Source organism: Arachis hypogaea, chromosome 19, assembly GCF_003086295.3.
Source record: "Arachis hypogaea cultivar Tifrunner chromosome 19, arahy.Tifrunner.gnm2.J5K5, whole genome shotgun sequence".
In the NCBI taxonomy this organism is placed as follows: domain Eukaryota; kingdom Viridiplantae; phylum Streptophyta; class Magnoliopsida; order Fabales; family Fabaceae; genus Arachis; species Arachis hypogaea.
Window position 1 is genome coordinate 132,144,815 of NC_092054.1, and position 16,103 is coordinate 132,160,917.

Below are 16,103 nucleotides of genomic sequence, written 5' to 3' on the forward strand. Positions count from 1 at the left end.
GCCTTCAAGCAAGTTAAAGCAAGTGACAAGGCCCCATGAGTGTTGATTGTTAGAATGAATTCCGGGGTCCCAGACTTTGCTTTTACACCTGTCTTCTTGTTGATCATCATTTTTCCACTTGGGTGGTGAACAGTCGGAATTCTCACGGAGACATCCAAACAATTTCCTAGACCCATTCAATTGAGAATTATACCAACCCTTATACTTCAATTTGGAGCATACAACCATATTGAACCTTGCATGACAATTCCTATTACTAACCATCTCCCACTTGCTCTTAACGCCACAAAGAGCTCTAAGTTGACCATCTGTTTCAAGTAAACCATATTCAAGTGGAATGAGAAAGCTAAGGGATATGAATTTTACCCACTTGAATGTTGTGAAGGATGATGGTGACTTAGACGGAGAGGTCTCCAACAACTTTGGCAAGGTGATTTCCAGCTCCATTCCATGGAGCTCTTCCTTGACAACTTCCACCTCCTTGCAAGCTTCTTCAATATCAACCTCTTCCTCTTGGTAGCTTTCTTCTAATTCGATCTCTTCTTCGTTGTTTACCAAGGGCAAGGGAGGTTGTGCTTCTTCTTCTTTAATCTCCATGTCAAGTCCAATGGGAGAGGATTCAATTGTAGATAAGAATTCATCAATGATTAAATCCATCTCTTGATCATCCCCTTCAAAGTCTTCAACCATGATATGCCTTGGAGGTTGTACACCCTCCTCAACATCAATTTCAAGCTTCTTGGAGGGAGGTTCTATGACTGGAGGTTCCCATGGAGGCTCCGCATCTCCTAATACTTCGACCACTTCTTCCTCTTCAACGATTACGGCTTCCTCCAATTGTTCCAATACAAAGTCATGTTGCTCACTGTCCACCGGAGCTTCTAGCTTCTCCTTCATGCTGCGTTCTTCAGTAGATTCTCCACATGAAGCCATGGGGGTTCCTTGAGTGTCTGAACGTCGGGAGGCTAGTCGGTTTATCGCTTGCTCCAGTTGGTGAAGGGTTGCATGAAATTCTTCCACTATTTCCTTGAGACGCTCCTTTGATTCTTGTTGCGCTCGGCTATCATAAGTAGGATCATAGTGCTCTTGGATTGATGGATATGGACATGGTGTATATGGAGGTGGTGGTTCTTAGGAGTAATTGGGTTGGAATTAGGGTGGATAAGGGTTGGGGTCATATAGGTGAATGGTTGTAGGTGGCTTGTGAGTTTGGTGGTTCAAAGGTATGTTGAGGAGGTGGTTCATCAGCATATGGCGGGGCTTGTTGGTAGCTACAAGGGGGTCCACCATATCTATCATCTTGGTACGCACCTCGGAATGGCTCTTGACCATAGTAATTTGGTGGATGTTGGTTGTCATGAAGGGGTCCACCATATCTAATGTCTGGGCATGCATTGTAGGATGGTCGTTATCCATGGTATCTTGGAAGGTGTTGTTGCCAAAAGGGTTGATCAGATCCTCGTGGCTCCTTCCAACTTTGATTGTTCTGACCTTGATGTATGTTCCTGTTATAGCTTCCATTCCTTTCAATAATATTCGAACCAAACTCAAAGCGACGGGGGTGAGAACTCATAGTAACTAATAAAAATTAAAAACAAAAATAAAAACAAATAAACAGGCAAAATAAAATATTTACAATAACCAATAATAAGGCACACATTTGCAATTCCCCGGCAACGGCGCCATTTTGACGAATAAGATTTTATAAAAATATAATCATATTATAAGTATAGTTTCTAAACCAACAGAGAATCCTTTCGTACAAAAGTTTGGTTGTCACAAGTAACAAACCCAATAAAATTTATAACCGAAGTATTCAAACCTCGGGTCGTATCTCAAGGAATTGCAGGGAAGTATGATTTATTATTGGTTATGGAAAAAGTATATTTTGTTTTGGGTTTTTAAAATAAGGAACAAGTAATTTAAATGACAAGAAAAATAAATTAATAATTAGAAAATCTCTTGGTAAGGTATAAGAACTGGAAATTCTATCCTAGTTATCCTTATCAGGTGTGATGAGAATTGTTTATTGCTCCCACTTAGTTAACCCTTACTAAATAAAGGAAAGTTAAGTGGACTAATTAATTTTATCCTCAAGTTCTAGTCAACTCCTGTGGAAAGACTAGCTTTAGAGCGATCCAAATCAATCAGCAATTTCCAAATCTCAATCAACTGCTGAGTTTGATAACTCAAGTGTTACCAATTACTTAACCAAAGCAAAAAGAAAATAAATATTAAATTAAATTGAAAGCATCATAAATAGAATAAAACAATCATTAATCTGAAATACCTCAAATTGCATTAAATAGAATATTCAAATCTTAACATGAAAAGTTCATAAGCCAATTTAGGAACATTAACAAGTGAAAGCATTGGAATAAATAAAAGCAGAAAATAAATTAAAGGAACTTTGAACCTGTGATTGTAGAAGCAATCCTAAAATAAGAAAAATCCTAATACTAAATCCTAAGAGAGAGGAGAGAACCTCTCTCTCTCTAAAACTACATCTAAAAACCTAAAATTATGAATTATGAATGTTGTGTATATTGTTCTCGGATGAATGGATGCATTCCCCCACTTTATAGCCTCTAATCTGTGTTTTCTGGGCCGAAAACTGGGTCAAAAACAGCTCAGAAATCGCCCCCAGTAATTTCTGGTACGTACAGGTCGCTGCAAAGTGACGCGGAAGCGTCGTCCACGCGTTAGCGTGGATTAGGTTTTTGCCAGGTCACGCGTCCGCGTGATTCACGCGTTCGCGTCATCTGGCTTTGGGGAAGCTATGGCAAATTATATATTGTTGCGAAGCTCCAGACGTTAGCTTTCCAACGCAACTGGAACCACGTCATTTGGACCTCTGTAGCTCAAGTTATGACCGTTTTAGTGCGAAGAGGTCAGGCTGGACAGCTTAGCAATTTCTTCAATTTCTTGTATTCCTTCCATTTTTGCATGCTTCCTTTCCATCCTCTAAGCCATTCCTGCCCTGTAATCCCTGAAATCACTTAACGCACATAACACGGCATCGAATGGTAATAAGAGAGGATTAAACATAGGAAATTTAAGACCAAAGAAACATGTTTTCAATTATATCACAAGATTAGGAAGGAAAATGTAAAACATGCGATTTCTATGAATAAGCGTGAGAATCATGGATGAAAAACCACTCAATTTAGCACAATATAAACCATAAAATAGTGGTTTATCACGGTAATTATCTAATTACCAAAACTTGTCACTTGGAAGCACTAAAAAAAGTTTTAGTACTACGTGTTCTAATTCTAATTCGTTATCTATGCTTTATATATATATATATATATATATATATATATATATATATATATATATATATATATATATGCATCAGTGAATGTTGTAAAGAACGAGGAATCGCAGGCCTCATGGGGTAAGGTGGTTACAACTCCCATGATATCATCTCTTCAGCTGTTGACTACAAGTTCAGAAGAATTTGAGGATCCAAGACTATGTTGATCTATTATTGGAAGTCTTCATTATCTCACAATAACCAGACCAGACGTTTCCTTCGTTGTGAGCAAGCTTAGCTAGTTTATGCATAAACCTCTTGCTTGCACATTGAAAGGCTCTAAAGAGTTCTTTGGTATCTTCAAAGCACTAAGCAACAAGGATTACTCTTTCATAAGAATACAGACTTCAAATTGTATGGATTTGCTGATGCTGATTGGGCATCAGACCTTGAAGACCGCAGGTCAGTCACTGAGTTTTGTATTTTTTTTTTTTAGGATCTAATCTTGTGTCTTGGTATTGTAGGAAGTAAATCACTGTCAGTAGGAGCTCGACAGAGGCTGAATTTCGAAGTCTTGCAGCGTGTGTAGTAGAGACAGTTTGGATCAAGAACTTGTTGCTCGAATTGAAAGTTCAACTTCAGACATCTCCAACAATTTTTCGGTGACAACTTAAGAACTGTAATGCTTGCTTCCAATCCAGTGTTACATGACAAAACTAAGCACTTCCAACTTGATATACAATTTGTTTGAGACAAGATCAAAAGCAATGAACTACATGTGATCCATATCCCAAGTCAAGAGCAGATTGCTGATATATTGACCAAACCCTTGTCAGCAGCAACCTTTGATAAGCTCAAGTACAAACTTAGAGTGGTCCTAAGACCATCATAAGTTTGAGGGGGTATAAAAGATGTAGTGGACACTAAGGCAAATTTGAATAATAGTGCTAGTACAGGTCAAAAAAAGCAAGACTCTGTTAGTATAAGTCATAGTATAAATAGAAAGCCCTTACTTTCAAAATGAGAAAGGTGTAATACATATTTTTTATAATCCCAATTTTGCTTTACTGTATTTTCTTTTTTACTAAATTACCCTAAATTCTTTCTAGTATGAGTCATAGTAAAAATAGGAAGTCCTTGCTTTCAAAATGAAAAAGGTATAATACATATTTTCATAATTCCAATTTTGCTTTACTGTATTTTCTTCTTTACTAATTTGCCCTAAGTTCTTTCTTAGGTTTCACTATCTAGCTTATATACATTGTCATCATGTCCTTGTTTTCTAGTCATCTTTCTTCTTGAAAATTACATGCTTCAATTCTCTTGAGAATGTGAACTCAGTTACTGCAATAAAATTTGTTCTTCATGATAATATTGATTTACATTCTTCACGAGTCTTTATTTTAGTAATTAGGAAGAGGTGCAGCAGACTAATTAATTGGAGAATATATCAGTTTCATAAAACAAACTCTTGTGCAATGACTAATTATTGTCATAGTTTATTTTTTGGTTGTCATGTGTTTTTTAATTTACCTTCTTGTATTCCTCTTCATCTTCATGATGATTCTATCGACATCTCATTTTCAAGAACTGTTATCTTTTAGTTTTTTTTTTTGTTTAAGCTCTGTTGTTAATAAAAATAATTTATATATATTAAAAATTTAATATACTACTTAAATACATATATTAAAAATCTGAATTAATTATTTAAATTAAACATTTTAAAATTTAAAATTTTAATTAAATGTAATTTTTTTAAATTCAAATCACAATAGTTTAAATTAAATCAATACTAAATAATAAATTATATTAAATTTACTACCTAAATCAGATCCAAAACAAACCAGAATTGCGATTTGAATTAAAATGATTTATATTCAATTTAAATTTTAAATTAAAAAATAATCTAAATAATTCATTCATATTTTAAGACATATTAAACAATATTTAAAATGTTTAATACATATAGTTATATACAAATACATTTATTTAAATAAGGGAAAAAGATAGATAAGTCCTTGACTTTTTAAATTTTTGACAAATACATCTCTGACAAAATTTAAATGCAAAAAAATTCCTAATTTTAACAAGCGGAGGACAATTTAGTCCTTCCGTCTATTTGCCTCTCGTACACCAAACGGAACTGACTGGCGTGGCTGAAACGGTATCCAGGTGTCCGTTACGGTGCCACGCTAAAAGGGGAATAAAGTTCGAAGGACAAATAGGTCCTTGAAAATTTAGTTCATTATACTTCTATTATACTTCTATTATGAAAATTTAGTTTATAAAATTATGCTTATATTTTCAAATTTAGTTAACTTGTTGTATTCTGCAATTTAAATTATTTGTATTAAAATTGTAGAAATTGGGCTTATTCTGTTTCTACTTTTTTTCTTAAATTGCATTAGTTTAGTTTTAGTGCATTTGTGTATTATATTAGAATTTGTTAAATTGTATTAGTTCAGTTTTCATCATACCAGTGGCATTAGTTAGCATGAGTTCATTTATGCATCAAGTTAGCATTAGTTCATTTGTGCATCATTCATGTATTAAGTTAGCATTAGTGCATTTGTGAATTATATTAGAACTAGTATTTTTATCCATAATAACATTACGAGAATAAATTTTTTTTAAGATTATAATTCACTTTGTTCCAACAGTATAAATTATGCATGGCACAAAAGATTTATAAAATCAAACTATTTTTACAAAAAAGTGGTAAGTTGACAAAAGTCTCTTGGCTAAGAAGACCAAGATATCTGCAGATAAAAAATTAAATAATAAGATTTTTAGTTATTATTTTTAAAAGTCTAATTTTTTATTAATAATTAATTTTAACATTCGTTATCTAAAATTTAAAATAATTTAATGTGTATACTTTTACATTTAAAATATTTTAATTGTAAAAAAATATCGGATGACATATTTTGATTTGTCAAATTACTAATATAAAATATAATTATATATAGAGTAAAAATAGTAGAGAGAAATAGAAAAATAGAGGTAGATGAGAGAATTTAGAAAAGGAGTTTATTAATTTTGAAAAAAAAAATATTTTCTCTCAATTTTAATAAGAGTGTCATGTGACACATTTAATTATTAAATTAGATAGTAATATATGATACATAATATAGGTATATTTCAATTAGATAGTAATATATGATACATATAGAAGCATAATGAACTAAATTCTCAAGAACTTATTTGTCCTTCGAACTTTATTCTCCTTCCAGCGTGGCACCGTAACAGACACCTGGACACCATTTCAACCACGTCAGCCAGTTCCGTTTGGTGTATAAAAGGCAAATAGGCGGAAGGTCTAAATTGTCCTCTGTTTATTAAAATCAGGAACTTTTTTGTATTTAAATTTTATCAGAGATGTATTTATTAAAAATTTAAAACGTCAGGACCTATTTATCTTTTTCCCTTTAAATAATACTCCAAAACTTTTATTATAATATAATGCAATATTCTAAATTTTTTAAAATACAATAGATAATAAAAAGTTATTCTTGAAAATACCATGATAAAATTTAATACTCCAAAACCCAAACTCCACTCTGCCTGAGATTTTTTTATTTAAATTATTTAAATATATATAATCTGTAGTATATTTTATCTATATGTACAATACCTTATATTCCAAATATAATATTTAAAAATTAGTTAGAGACACATTTTGGATACATTGTACTCGGAATATGATACATAAAATTAAAAAATGATAAAATTAAGTACTGTGTATCTAAAATATGCTCATAAACAAATTTTTCTCGAAATAAATGTATCGATTTAATTATAATATCACATACTCGTATTATTATATTCGTATAATTAATTAAATATTTGATTTGAGAAAAATTAATGATTTAAATTTTTTAATTAAAAATTAATAATTTAACATTTTAAAATTATCTAAAATAGGTGCAAAACCTCTTTTATATATTGATATAATATTTTGGACCTATAAAGTTAGTTTATTTTTATTTTTTTATTATCTAATTTTATTCAAATCATTTTAAAAATGAACATACTTATATTATTATATTTGTATGATTATTTATGAGTACTGTCAAATTAATTTTAATAAAATAATTAAATATAAATACAAATATTAGAAGGATATTTGATAAATAAAAAATACTATATTTAATAAAATTATTGTCTTTTTGATATTATTGTGTGACATTATTAAATTAATTTTATATCGTATGTATACTATTTTATCGTACTAATATAAATCACATTATTAGATTAAGTCATGCCTCTAGAGTGGTAGCCAATTTTTTTTTATACGCCAGATTTAATCTAATAATATTTTTTTTTTAAATTAATTGGACAGTGTTCATAAATAACCATACAAGTATAATAATACAAATACATTTATTTTTATTAGATTAAATTAAATCTTTAATTTAAATTAAAATCAAAATCAAAACCTTGATTTGCTATTTTTTAATTTTATGTATCATATTTCGGACCGAGTGTACTCGAGATGTGTCTTTAGGCTTTATGCTGCGTTTGTTTACATACACGGTATATTGAGACAGAAATATAAAATCGTATTTGAGAGATGAAATATAGACAAAATATTATGCTAGAAATACTGAATTAGTATATTTTGTATCTATCCTGAAATGACAAAAAAAAACTAACAAGAAACATAATTTATTTTTTATTTTTATTATTCTTATTAATTTTTTATAATTATATTTTTATTATTATATTTTTTTTCCAAATTTTTTAAATGAAAAAAATAAAAATAAATTAAATCTTCATAATTTGTTCTAATTTATCACCAAACAAAATATAAAAATACTAATTTAATATAAAAATACTAATTTTTGTGTCTCTGTCATTTGTATCTTGTTCTCAGTCTCTTATCTTATCATTTTTTCACAATCAAATACAGCCTTAACTATTTTTAGGCACTCTATCCAAAATATGAGGTATTGTGCATATAGATAAATACGCTATAGATTATATATTTTCATAAATATTATATTTAAATAATTTAAATAAAAAAAATTTCCCCACTTTAACGGTTTAACCCTCTAATTCAACTTTTAAAATACAATATATACTCTATTTTCGATTAACTCATTAGTAGCCTGTGCAACGAATTAATAAAAATAACAAGGCACAGGATTTGGTGGTCCAGGAACCTTTGGACCACTTAGTGGTCCAAGTAAAAAACATGTTTTTGGAGTTTTTTTATCAATTACTACGTAGTCCTTGAACTAATTTTAATTACAAATTAATCTCATATATTTTATTTAATTATAAAAATAATTTTTTATTTTATAAATTATTATTTTATCAATTATCTATTATATTTATTAACAATCAAATACAAAAATAACAACCAATTATATCCTCTATTCATCCTAATAATTCCAATTGATTAAAAAATTAACTTTGATCTCATTACGTTCGTCCATGGCTTCCAAATCGTGTTTCCTTGAAATTCAATCGATTGATTTTTCAAAACAATCGATTGAATGATAACTCAATCGATTGGTTTACACTATATCACAAAACAATCGATTGAAAGTTGTAAGGTAGAATAGTAAAAAGTTTAAACCAATCGATTGTTTATACTTTCCAATCGAATGAATGCCTCAAAACAATCGATTGTTGTTGTTACTCAATCGATTGAATTCACGAAAACAACATGGATTTGTCAAATACAATCGATTGGAAAGTGATGACATTGAAGTTTTAGCCAAATTCAATCGATTGGTAATGTAATCCAATCGATTGGAAGGTGATGAAGTTGAATGTTTTGCCAATTTCAATCGATTGGTAATGGTACCCATCTACTCAATCAATTGTTTTTTATTATACCAATAAGCTATTGAACCAACTTGGTTAAACTTGGTTACCAAAATAATTTCGTCATGTAGTATCACGGATTTAATTAATACTAGTAGAAATACATTTCCTTCGTCCAAACTAGACCAAACTACAGGATCAATGATTTAAGTTAAGTGATAAAAATTGTTCTTATGTTAATACATTGATATTGGTGCAAGAAGATAATAAGATCTTGATCATGGTGATTGAAAAAAAAAATTGGATTAATGAGGATTTGTACAACCTATTTGTGATTTATGAAAGTAGAATAGAATAAATTGTACAAAATCTTACAGAATTATTATGAAAAATGAGAACATTACCAATTGATTGAGTAGATGGATATTCCATTACCAATCGATTGAAATTGGCAAAACATTCAACTTCATCACCTTCCAATCGATTGGATTACATTACCAATCGGCAAAACATTCAACTTCATCACCTTCCAATCGATTGGATTACATTACCAATCGATTGAATTTGGCTAAAACTTCAATGTCATCACTTTCCAATCGATTGTATTTGGCAAATCCATGTTGTTTTCGTGAATTCAATCAATTGAGTAACAACAACAATCGATTGTTTTGACGCATTCATTCAATTGGAAAACAATCGATTGGTTTAAGCTTTTTACCATTCTACCTTACAACTTTCAATCGATTGTTTTGTGATATAGTGTAAACCAATCGATTGAGTTATCATTCAATCGATTGTTTTGAAAAACCAATCGATTGAATTTCAAGGAAACACGATTTGGAAGCCATGGACGAACGTAACGAGATCAAAGTTAATTTTTTAATCAATTGGAATTATTAGGATGAATGGAGGATATAATTGGTTGTTATTTTTGTATTTGATTGTTAATAAATATAATAGATAATTGATAAAATAATAATTTATAAAATAAAAAACTATTTTTATAATTAAATAAAATATATGGGGTTGATTTGTAATTAAAATTAGTTCAAAGACTACGTAGCAATTGATAAAAAAAACTCCAAAAACATGTTTTCTACTTGGACCACTAAGTGGTCCAAAGATTTCTGGACCACCGAATCCTGAAGACATTAATATATTACATAATTTCCAATAAAGACATTTTATGTAATTTATAATTGGCAGCACCTTTTGTTATAAAATATGGGAAAAGTTTGAAGATTATTTCGCTAAAGTTGCAAGATACAAAGTTAAGCAACTCAAATCTCAAATTAAAACTATCAAAAGTTAACAGTTATCGATAACATGGCACAGGATTCGGTGGTCCGTAAGCTCAAACACTTCTTTTATTCCTTAGCAGCATTGAAAAATCCTCTGACTACTGAAAAACAAATTGATGTTATCATTGAGGACCTCAATGAAAATCAAATGTTCATATCCACTGTCTCTGCAAAAACAAAATCATTCACACTCTGCAAAAACAAAATCATTCGCACTCGATGAAGTTGAAAATTTACTACAAACACATAACAGCTAAAAAGATTTCACAAACCAAAAACCATGATTACTCAAGCACACTATTCACAAACAATTTTGGGGTAAGACGTAGAAGAGTAGCTAAATTTAATCGAAGGGATCGCAACTCCTACACCTCAACTCATTCACAATGCCAGGTTTGTGAAAAATTAGATCATCTTGCATGGCCATGTTATCATTGCTTCGATCAAAGCTTTCCTTCCCCAACTCATTCTCAAGATTGTCAACCTCCCACCAACTCTCAACAATTCAGGACTTCCACCATTACAAACTCCACAAAATCCTTTTCATTGCTAATTTGTATTTTAATGATATATTTTAAAAATGTTTCTTTTTTGTCTTGCATTTTAAAAATGCTATAAAAAGATGTTTTACTAAGAAAGTAAGAGACATTAAAAAATAAAATTTTATATTTTAAAAGTATTAAATACATATAAAATTTAAAAATATTTTAAATTTAATTATTCTATTAATTTTTATATTTTTTCTTTTCAATTGAATCCTTACGCTGCTTTTAGTTTTATGATTAGATCTTTTCTAATGTAAAAAAAATATTTAAATTGATAAAATATTTCTTTACAAATTAGAGATATTCATAATTAAAAACCTTATTAGATATTTGACCACATATATTTTTGAAAAAATATTATGTTAATTTTAATATTTTCAACATAAAAAAAACCTAATTACAAAATTAAAAACAGTGTAAAACCCAATTGAAAAGAAAAAAAATATAAAGACCTAATTAAAAATTTGATAAAACTATAAGAACCATCAGAGTAATTAAATCAATATTTTATTATATTCTAAAAACATACTCTAAAGACCGTTTAGCCAAAATTTTATAGCTACCAATTTGAGGCAGAGGCAGTAAATTATTTACATAAAAAATAATTAAAAATTATAAAAGAACATTAAAAAAAGGATAAGACTTCACTGAAAATGATATACTCATTTAGAATGTCTCAACCACAAAGGCAAATTACTGACTACTATTACCAGTAAACACCTAAGAAACTACTATTACTAATAATGATCTTTTTTCTGTTTCCCCCTATCCTATAACACGTTTTCTTTTATTAAATGAAACATCCACAATGAAGCTCTATCCAGTTGTGTATAAATATAAATTGTATTGCAATATTCAGGCTTAAATACCTGATATATTTCCATACTCACTTCCACTATTAAATGAGGTTCACTAAAAGGTTCTCACATCCCATTCAATTATGAAAATGAGTGTCAACTTAGTATAGGACGAAAGATGAAACTACTTACAATGTAACTCTGCATATATAAGCATATTCTATCTGAGACAAACACATCACAAGGGGTAAGCAATGCTCAACGATGTAACACACTTTAACATTTTCTAAGGTGAAGCAATAACAATTTATAGAAGATTAGAACAAGAACCCATGACATAAGAAAGTGAGTCATTTGGAACTAAAACAAAAACTAAACTGAAACATAATCATATGTTCAAGGATTGGAGATGAAATCATTAATGAAGAAATTCTAATGGGGAAAATCTAGCTTATCACAACAAAAGGTGCTTTAGACATAGAAATAATCATTGCATGAACACCCAAAACTGTCAAAACACCACAGTAAAAGTATCAACTAGACACACAAAATTCAGGCTAAAATACTAATGAGTCACAGCCAACACCTTTTTCAGTGTGCCACAAACCACTCCTCTCATGGTTTCCATCTGCCACCACAAACCAGATTGAAGTTTATATGATTTTATCAGTTGAAAAGCCAGGAATCTCCGAATTTGATGGTGCATTTGCCCAGAGAAATACAACATGACCAACCACTGACCAACGTTCATCCTTAGCCATGAGTGGACACTTGCTCCCCTTCAATACTCGAGCACCTCTCCTCCTCCTGTACAACACAAGTGCAAATACAGGGGGAAAATGATTATGCCAACCTCAAAGTTTTACCTTCACTACCATTATTGCTATCCATTACTTCACTACCATAATCGCTACCCATTACGATGTTACCAACAAGTGTCCACTGCTATCTGTAAATATAACTTGACTACACCTTATTTCTACTTGTTATAGAAAGTAAAGCATGCACCTGTGCAAGAACAGAAAGAGGAAAGAAACAAAGAAAAAACTAACAAATGGCAACAGAAATAGTCAACCACATCAAACCATCATAAGGGGAAAATATGATACTATAGCTGAAATGCTACAAGAAGCGATATATCCAGATAGACTAAAATCACAAGCACGCAATTTAAAGCTACACGCAAAAACAACGACTAAATAAAAATAATAGCAGCTAATATTTCCTCAACCATGCTAATTATTATAAATATAAACTAGTAAAGAAACTACAGCAAACTACTGGGATTCAAGCAACTCAACCAGTCCCACTGTGCATTGCATTGAACTTGAGTCATTCTTTGGCAACGGGAAGCATCCATAGGAGGTCACAATTTAAGATCAAAAGACATGGATCCACAAGCTGAACTTCAAGATCCAGCAAGAAATTAACCATCAAAATTACTGTTGTTGAGCTTGTCGTGACTGAGCACCAGCATACCCACCACCATAACCAACTTGCCCACCATGAGAGCCATTTCCCTGAGGAGTCCCATAGTTTCCAGACCGTTGAGTTTGTTCAGATCTCCAACCAGCATTTCCATAACCTGAATGTCCATTTGCATCCCCATAACCACTTCCCATATAGCTCCCACTGCCACCACTACCTTGTAGTTCATTCCCACCAGCATTGCTAGAATTACTATTTGGGGTACCCCCAGTACGCCCTCCAACAGCACCATATCCGCTGGGATTCCCATAAGAACTATCACTACCATACCCACCATATCCATATCCTTGATTCCCGTAGCCAGCAGCTCCGCCAGGAGATTGACCTGCAGTTGCTGAACCAGGACCACTGCCGCCAGATCCAGCAACGCCACCTGGAGCACCCCACGCAGCAGTGTTCCCATAGCCCATAGACCCATAGCCAGAAGCAGCCTGAGCAGGCCATGAACTCCTTGGGCCACCAGGTGCACCACCAGTGTAAGCAGCATTAGCAACATTTGGATTCCCATAAGCTGCACCGCCAGCTCCACCATACCCAGCAGCAACACCACCATAACTTCCATATGCACCGTAGCCAATGCCATTATTGGCTGGACCATAACCATACCCAGGTGCACTATAGCCAGCAGAACCATAAGTTGGGAATCCCCCAGCAGCACTTGGAGGCTGAATATACCTACTAGAATCCATACGACCATCATAAGCATTCTGGCTGCCACCAGATGATCCATACCCTTGATACCCTCCTGCGCCACCACCTCCACCACGGCCAGTTGAACCAGGATTGGCATCTTTAGGAAGTGCACGCTTCACCTCTACTTGCTTACCATATAAATCATGAAATGTCTTATGCAAAACCCTATCAACTGCCTCCTCATTGTCAAATGAAATAAAACCAAATCCACGTGGTCGTCCAGTATTCTGGTCAAACATAACTACTACATCAGTTACATGACCATATGACTCAAAGTATTGACGAAATTTTTCTTCTGTCAGTGTGGGAGGCAACCCTCCAACAAATATCTTCTTGGTCCTCGTGTTTCCACCATTTCCACCAGAATTCCAACCAGAATGAGAATTTCCACCTCTTGAAGTGACAGAAACTTGTTGATCCTCTCTTGATAAGGCCCTCTTAGCATCAACCTGAATAATAGAATTATAAGATTAAAATCACCCAACAGAAAGTCTCATAAATTGACAAGGGCAAAGAAAAACATGCACAACATCACAAATTAATATCTGTATTCTTCAGTTATCAACATGATCAATATTCAAAACCAATCCTCTTGGGCTGACATTATAAATCACTTCCCCGATATTCAAAAGAATCCAAAGGCAATTCAAATCAAAACATGACAAAAGTTAATAATAATAACTGACAATGGATCCCATAAAATCATCACTCATTCGATATTTTGATATGCCAACCAACAAAAAGACATAATCGTAAACTCAAGCATATCTCAATAATTATGCATTTTGTAGAAGGAAATGAATCACCTAATTGCAAACTCTACATTTTAATTATTTTTCAAGATTGACCAAAGAGGATTCAATATTAAAGAATATTAACGTTACTCTCATCTGTCATAAGCATGAAGAAACATATTGCCTTAACTATGTCAGCTGACAACAACAGTAAATGATATGTATTACAAATTAGCAGTTAATGTGCCCTCAACCAAAGAAACTACCATCTAAAAGCATCCATTTCATTCCATTACACATTTCATACATTAACTATTGCTCACCAACAGCTAGTGCCTAGTAGCATAAGTATTATTTGTTCTTTCTTCTACTGTTGTACTACAGAGAATCACAGGCATAGCTAACACCCAATAGGGGTGTTCTCAGTAAAAGCATATCTTGAATTAAGAGAAAGACCAAAAACATTAACCATGAACAAATCAATTAGGGACATGTCTCTCCGAAAAGAAAAACCCTAAAACAAAGACCATTCAAAAGAAAAACCTATTAAGCAAGCGAATAATGCAAATAACCACTGGCAGTGGCACCAAACAGTATATAAAAGAAAAACCCTAAAACTAAGACAAAACCCCACAACTAATTATATTCCAATAATAACAAAAACCAGCAAATCGGAACCAACAAACACACTATGAAATTCGCAACACCAATAAAATAGACGAAAGAAACCATCTTTCTTAATTAAAGAAACAAAATGAAGGAAACCCAAACCTAGGCCTAAGAAGAATAGGGTTAAAGAGGGTTGTGAATAAAAATGGGGAAAAGGGAGAAAAGTTAATAAAGGGGGAAATGAGGGTAACCGTTCTGCCATCAATGACATGCTTATCTTGGAGGACCCTATCGAGAACAGAGGGATCGGCGAATTCAACAAAGGCGAAGCCTCTGGGCTTGCCGGTGTTCTTGTCCCTCATGACGGAGGCGTTGGTGACGTCACCATAGTTGCAGAAATGGTCCTTCAACTTGTCCTCATTGGTGTCCCACGAAATCCCTCCGATGAATAGCTTCCCCTGATCCGAATCCATGCCCTTTCCTTTCCCTCTCTCTCTCTCTCTCTAAATATATATAGTGTGTAGAGTATGTATGTGAAGAAGTAGTAGTATTATTTTTGAGGGGGTGGGGTTTGTGGAAAAGAAAGAAGGGATTTGGGTTTGGGAATTAGGAGGGAAGAGGTAGAGAGGGAAAAGAGTGGGGTGGCTAATCACTAATGTGAGCGGTGCCGCGTATGTTATAGTTATGTGTGAAACAGTTTTGTGTGTGTAGTGTAGAAGCAAGGACTAAGGTGTAATTTGGTAAAAATCTTATTAACTTGTTTTTGAAAAAATAGCTTAAATAAAAAATATTTATATTAAAAATAATTTAATTTTTAAAAATTATAATTTAATTTTAAAAATTATATCAGATATTAATAAAATATATTTTTATAAGTTAAAAATTAAGAGAAGTAATTTATG

General features: G+C 32.1%; 1 protein-coding gene across 3 annotated transcripts; it reads right to left on the reverse strand.

Annotated features, from left to right (window-relative positions):
* Positions 1–12,015: 12,015 nt before the first annotated feature.
* LOC112777432 (heterogeneous nuclear ribonucleoprotein 1) lies at positions 12,016–15,881 on the reverse strand. Of its 3 annotated transcripts, none has more exons than XR_003190419.3 (3): positions 15,453–15,881; positions 12,979–14,307; positions 12,016–12,484 (listed from the first exon to the last, which is right to left on the reverse strand). XR_003190419.3 is itself a non-coding variant. In XM_025821811.3 (2 exons), exons 1-2 carry the CDS (start codon positions 15,672–15,674, stop codon positions 13,117–13,119), a joined length of 1,413 nt encoding a protein of 470 aa, XP_025677596.1. In that variant the 5' UTR covers positions 15,675–15,825; the 3' UTR covers positions 12,768–13,116. The 3 variants fall into 3 exon arrangements, 1 of the variants encoding a protein (XP_025677596.1); XR_003190420.3 differs by having other exon boundaries at positions 12,016–12,481; positions 15,453–15,852; XM_025821811.3 differs by lacking the exon at positions 12,016–12,484 and having other exon boundaries at positions 12,768–14,307; positions 15,453–15,825.
* Between the last annotated feature and the right edge of the window lie 222 nt (positions 15,882–16,103).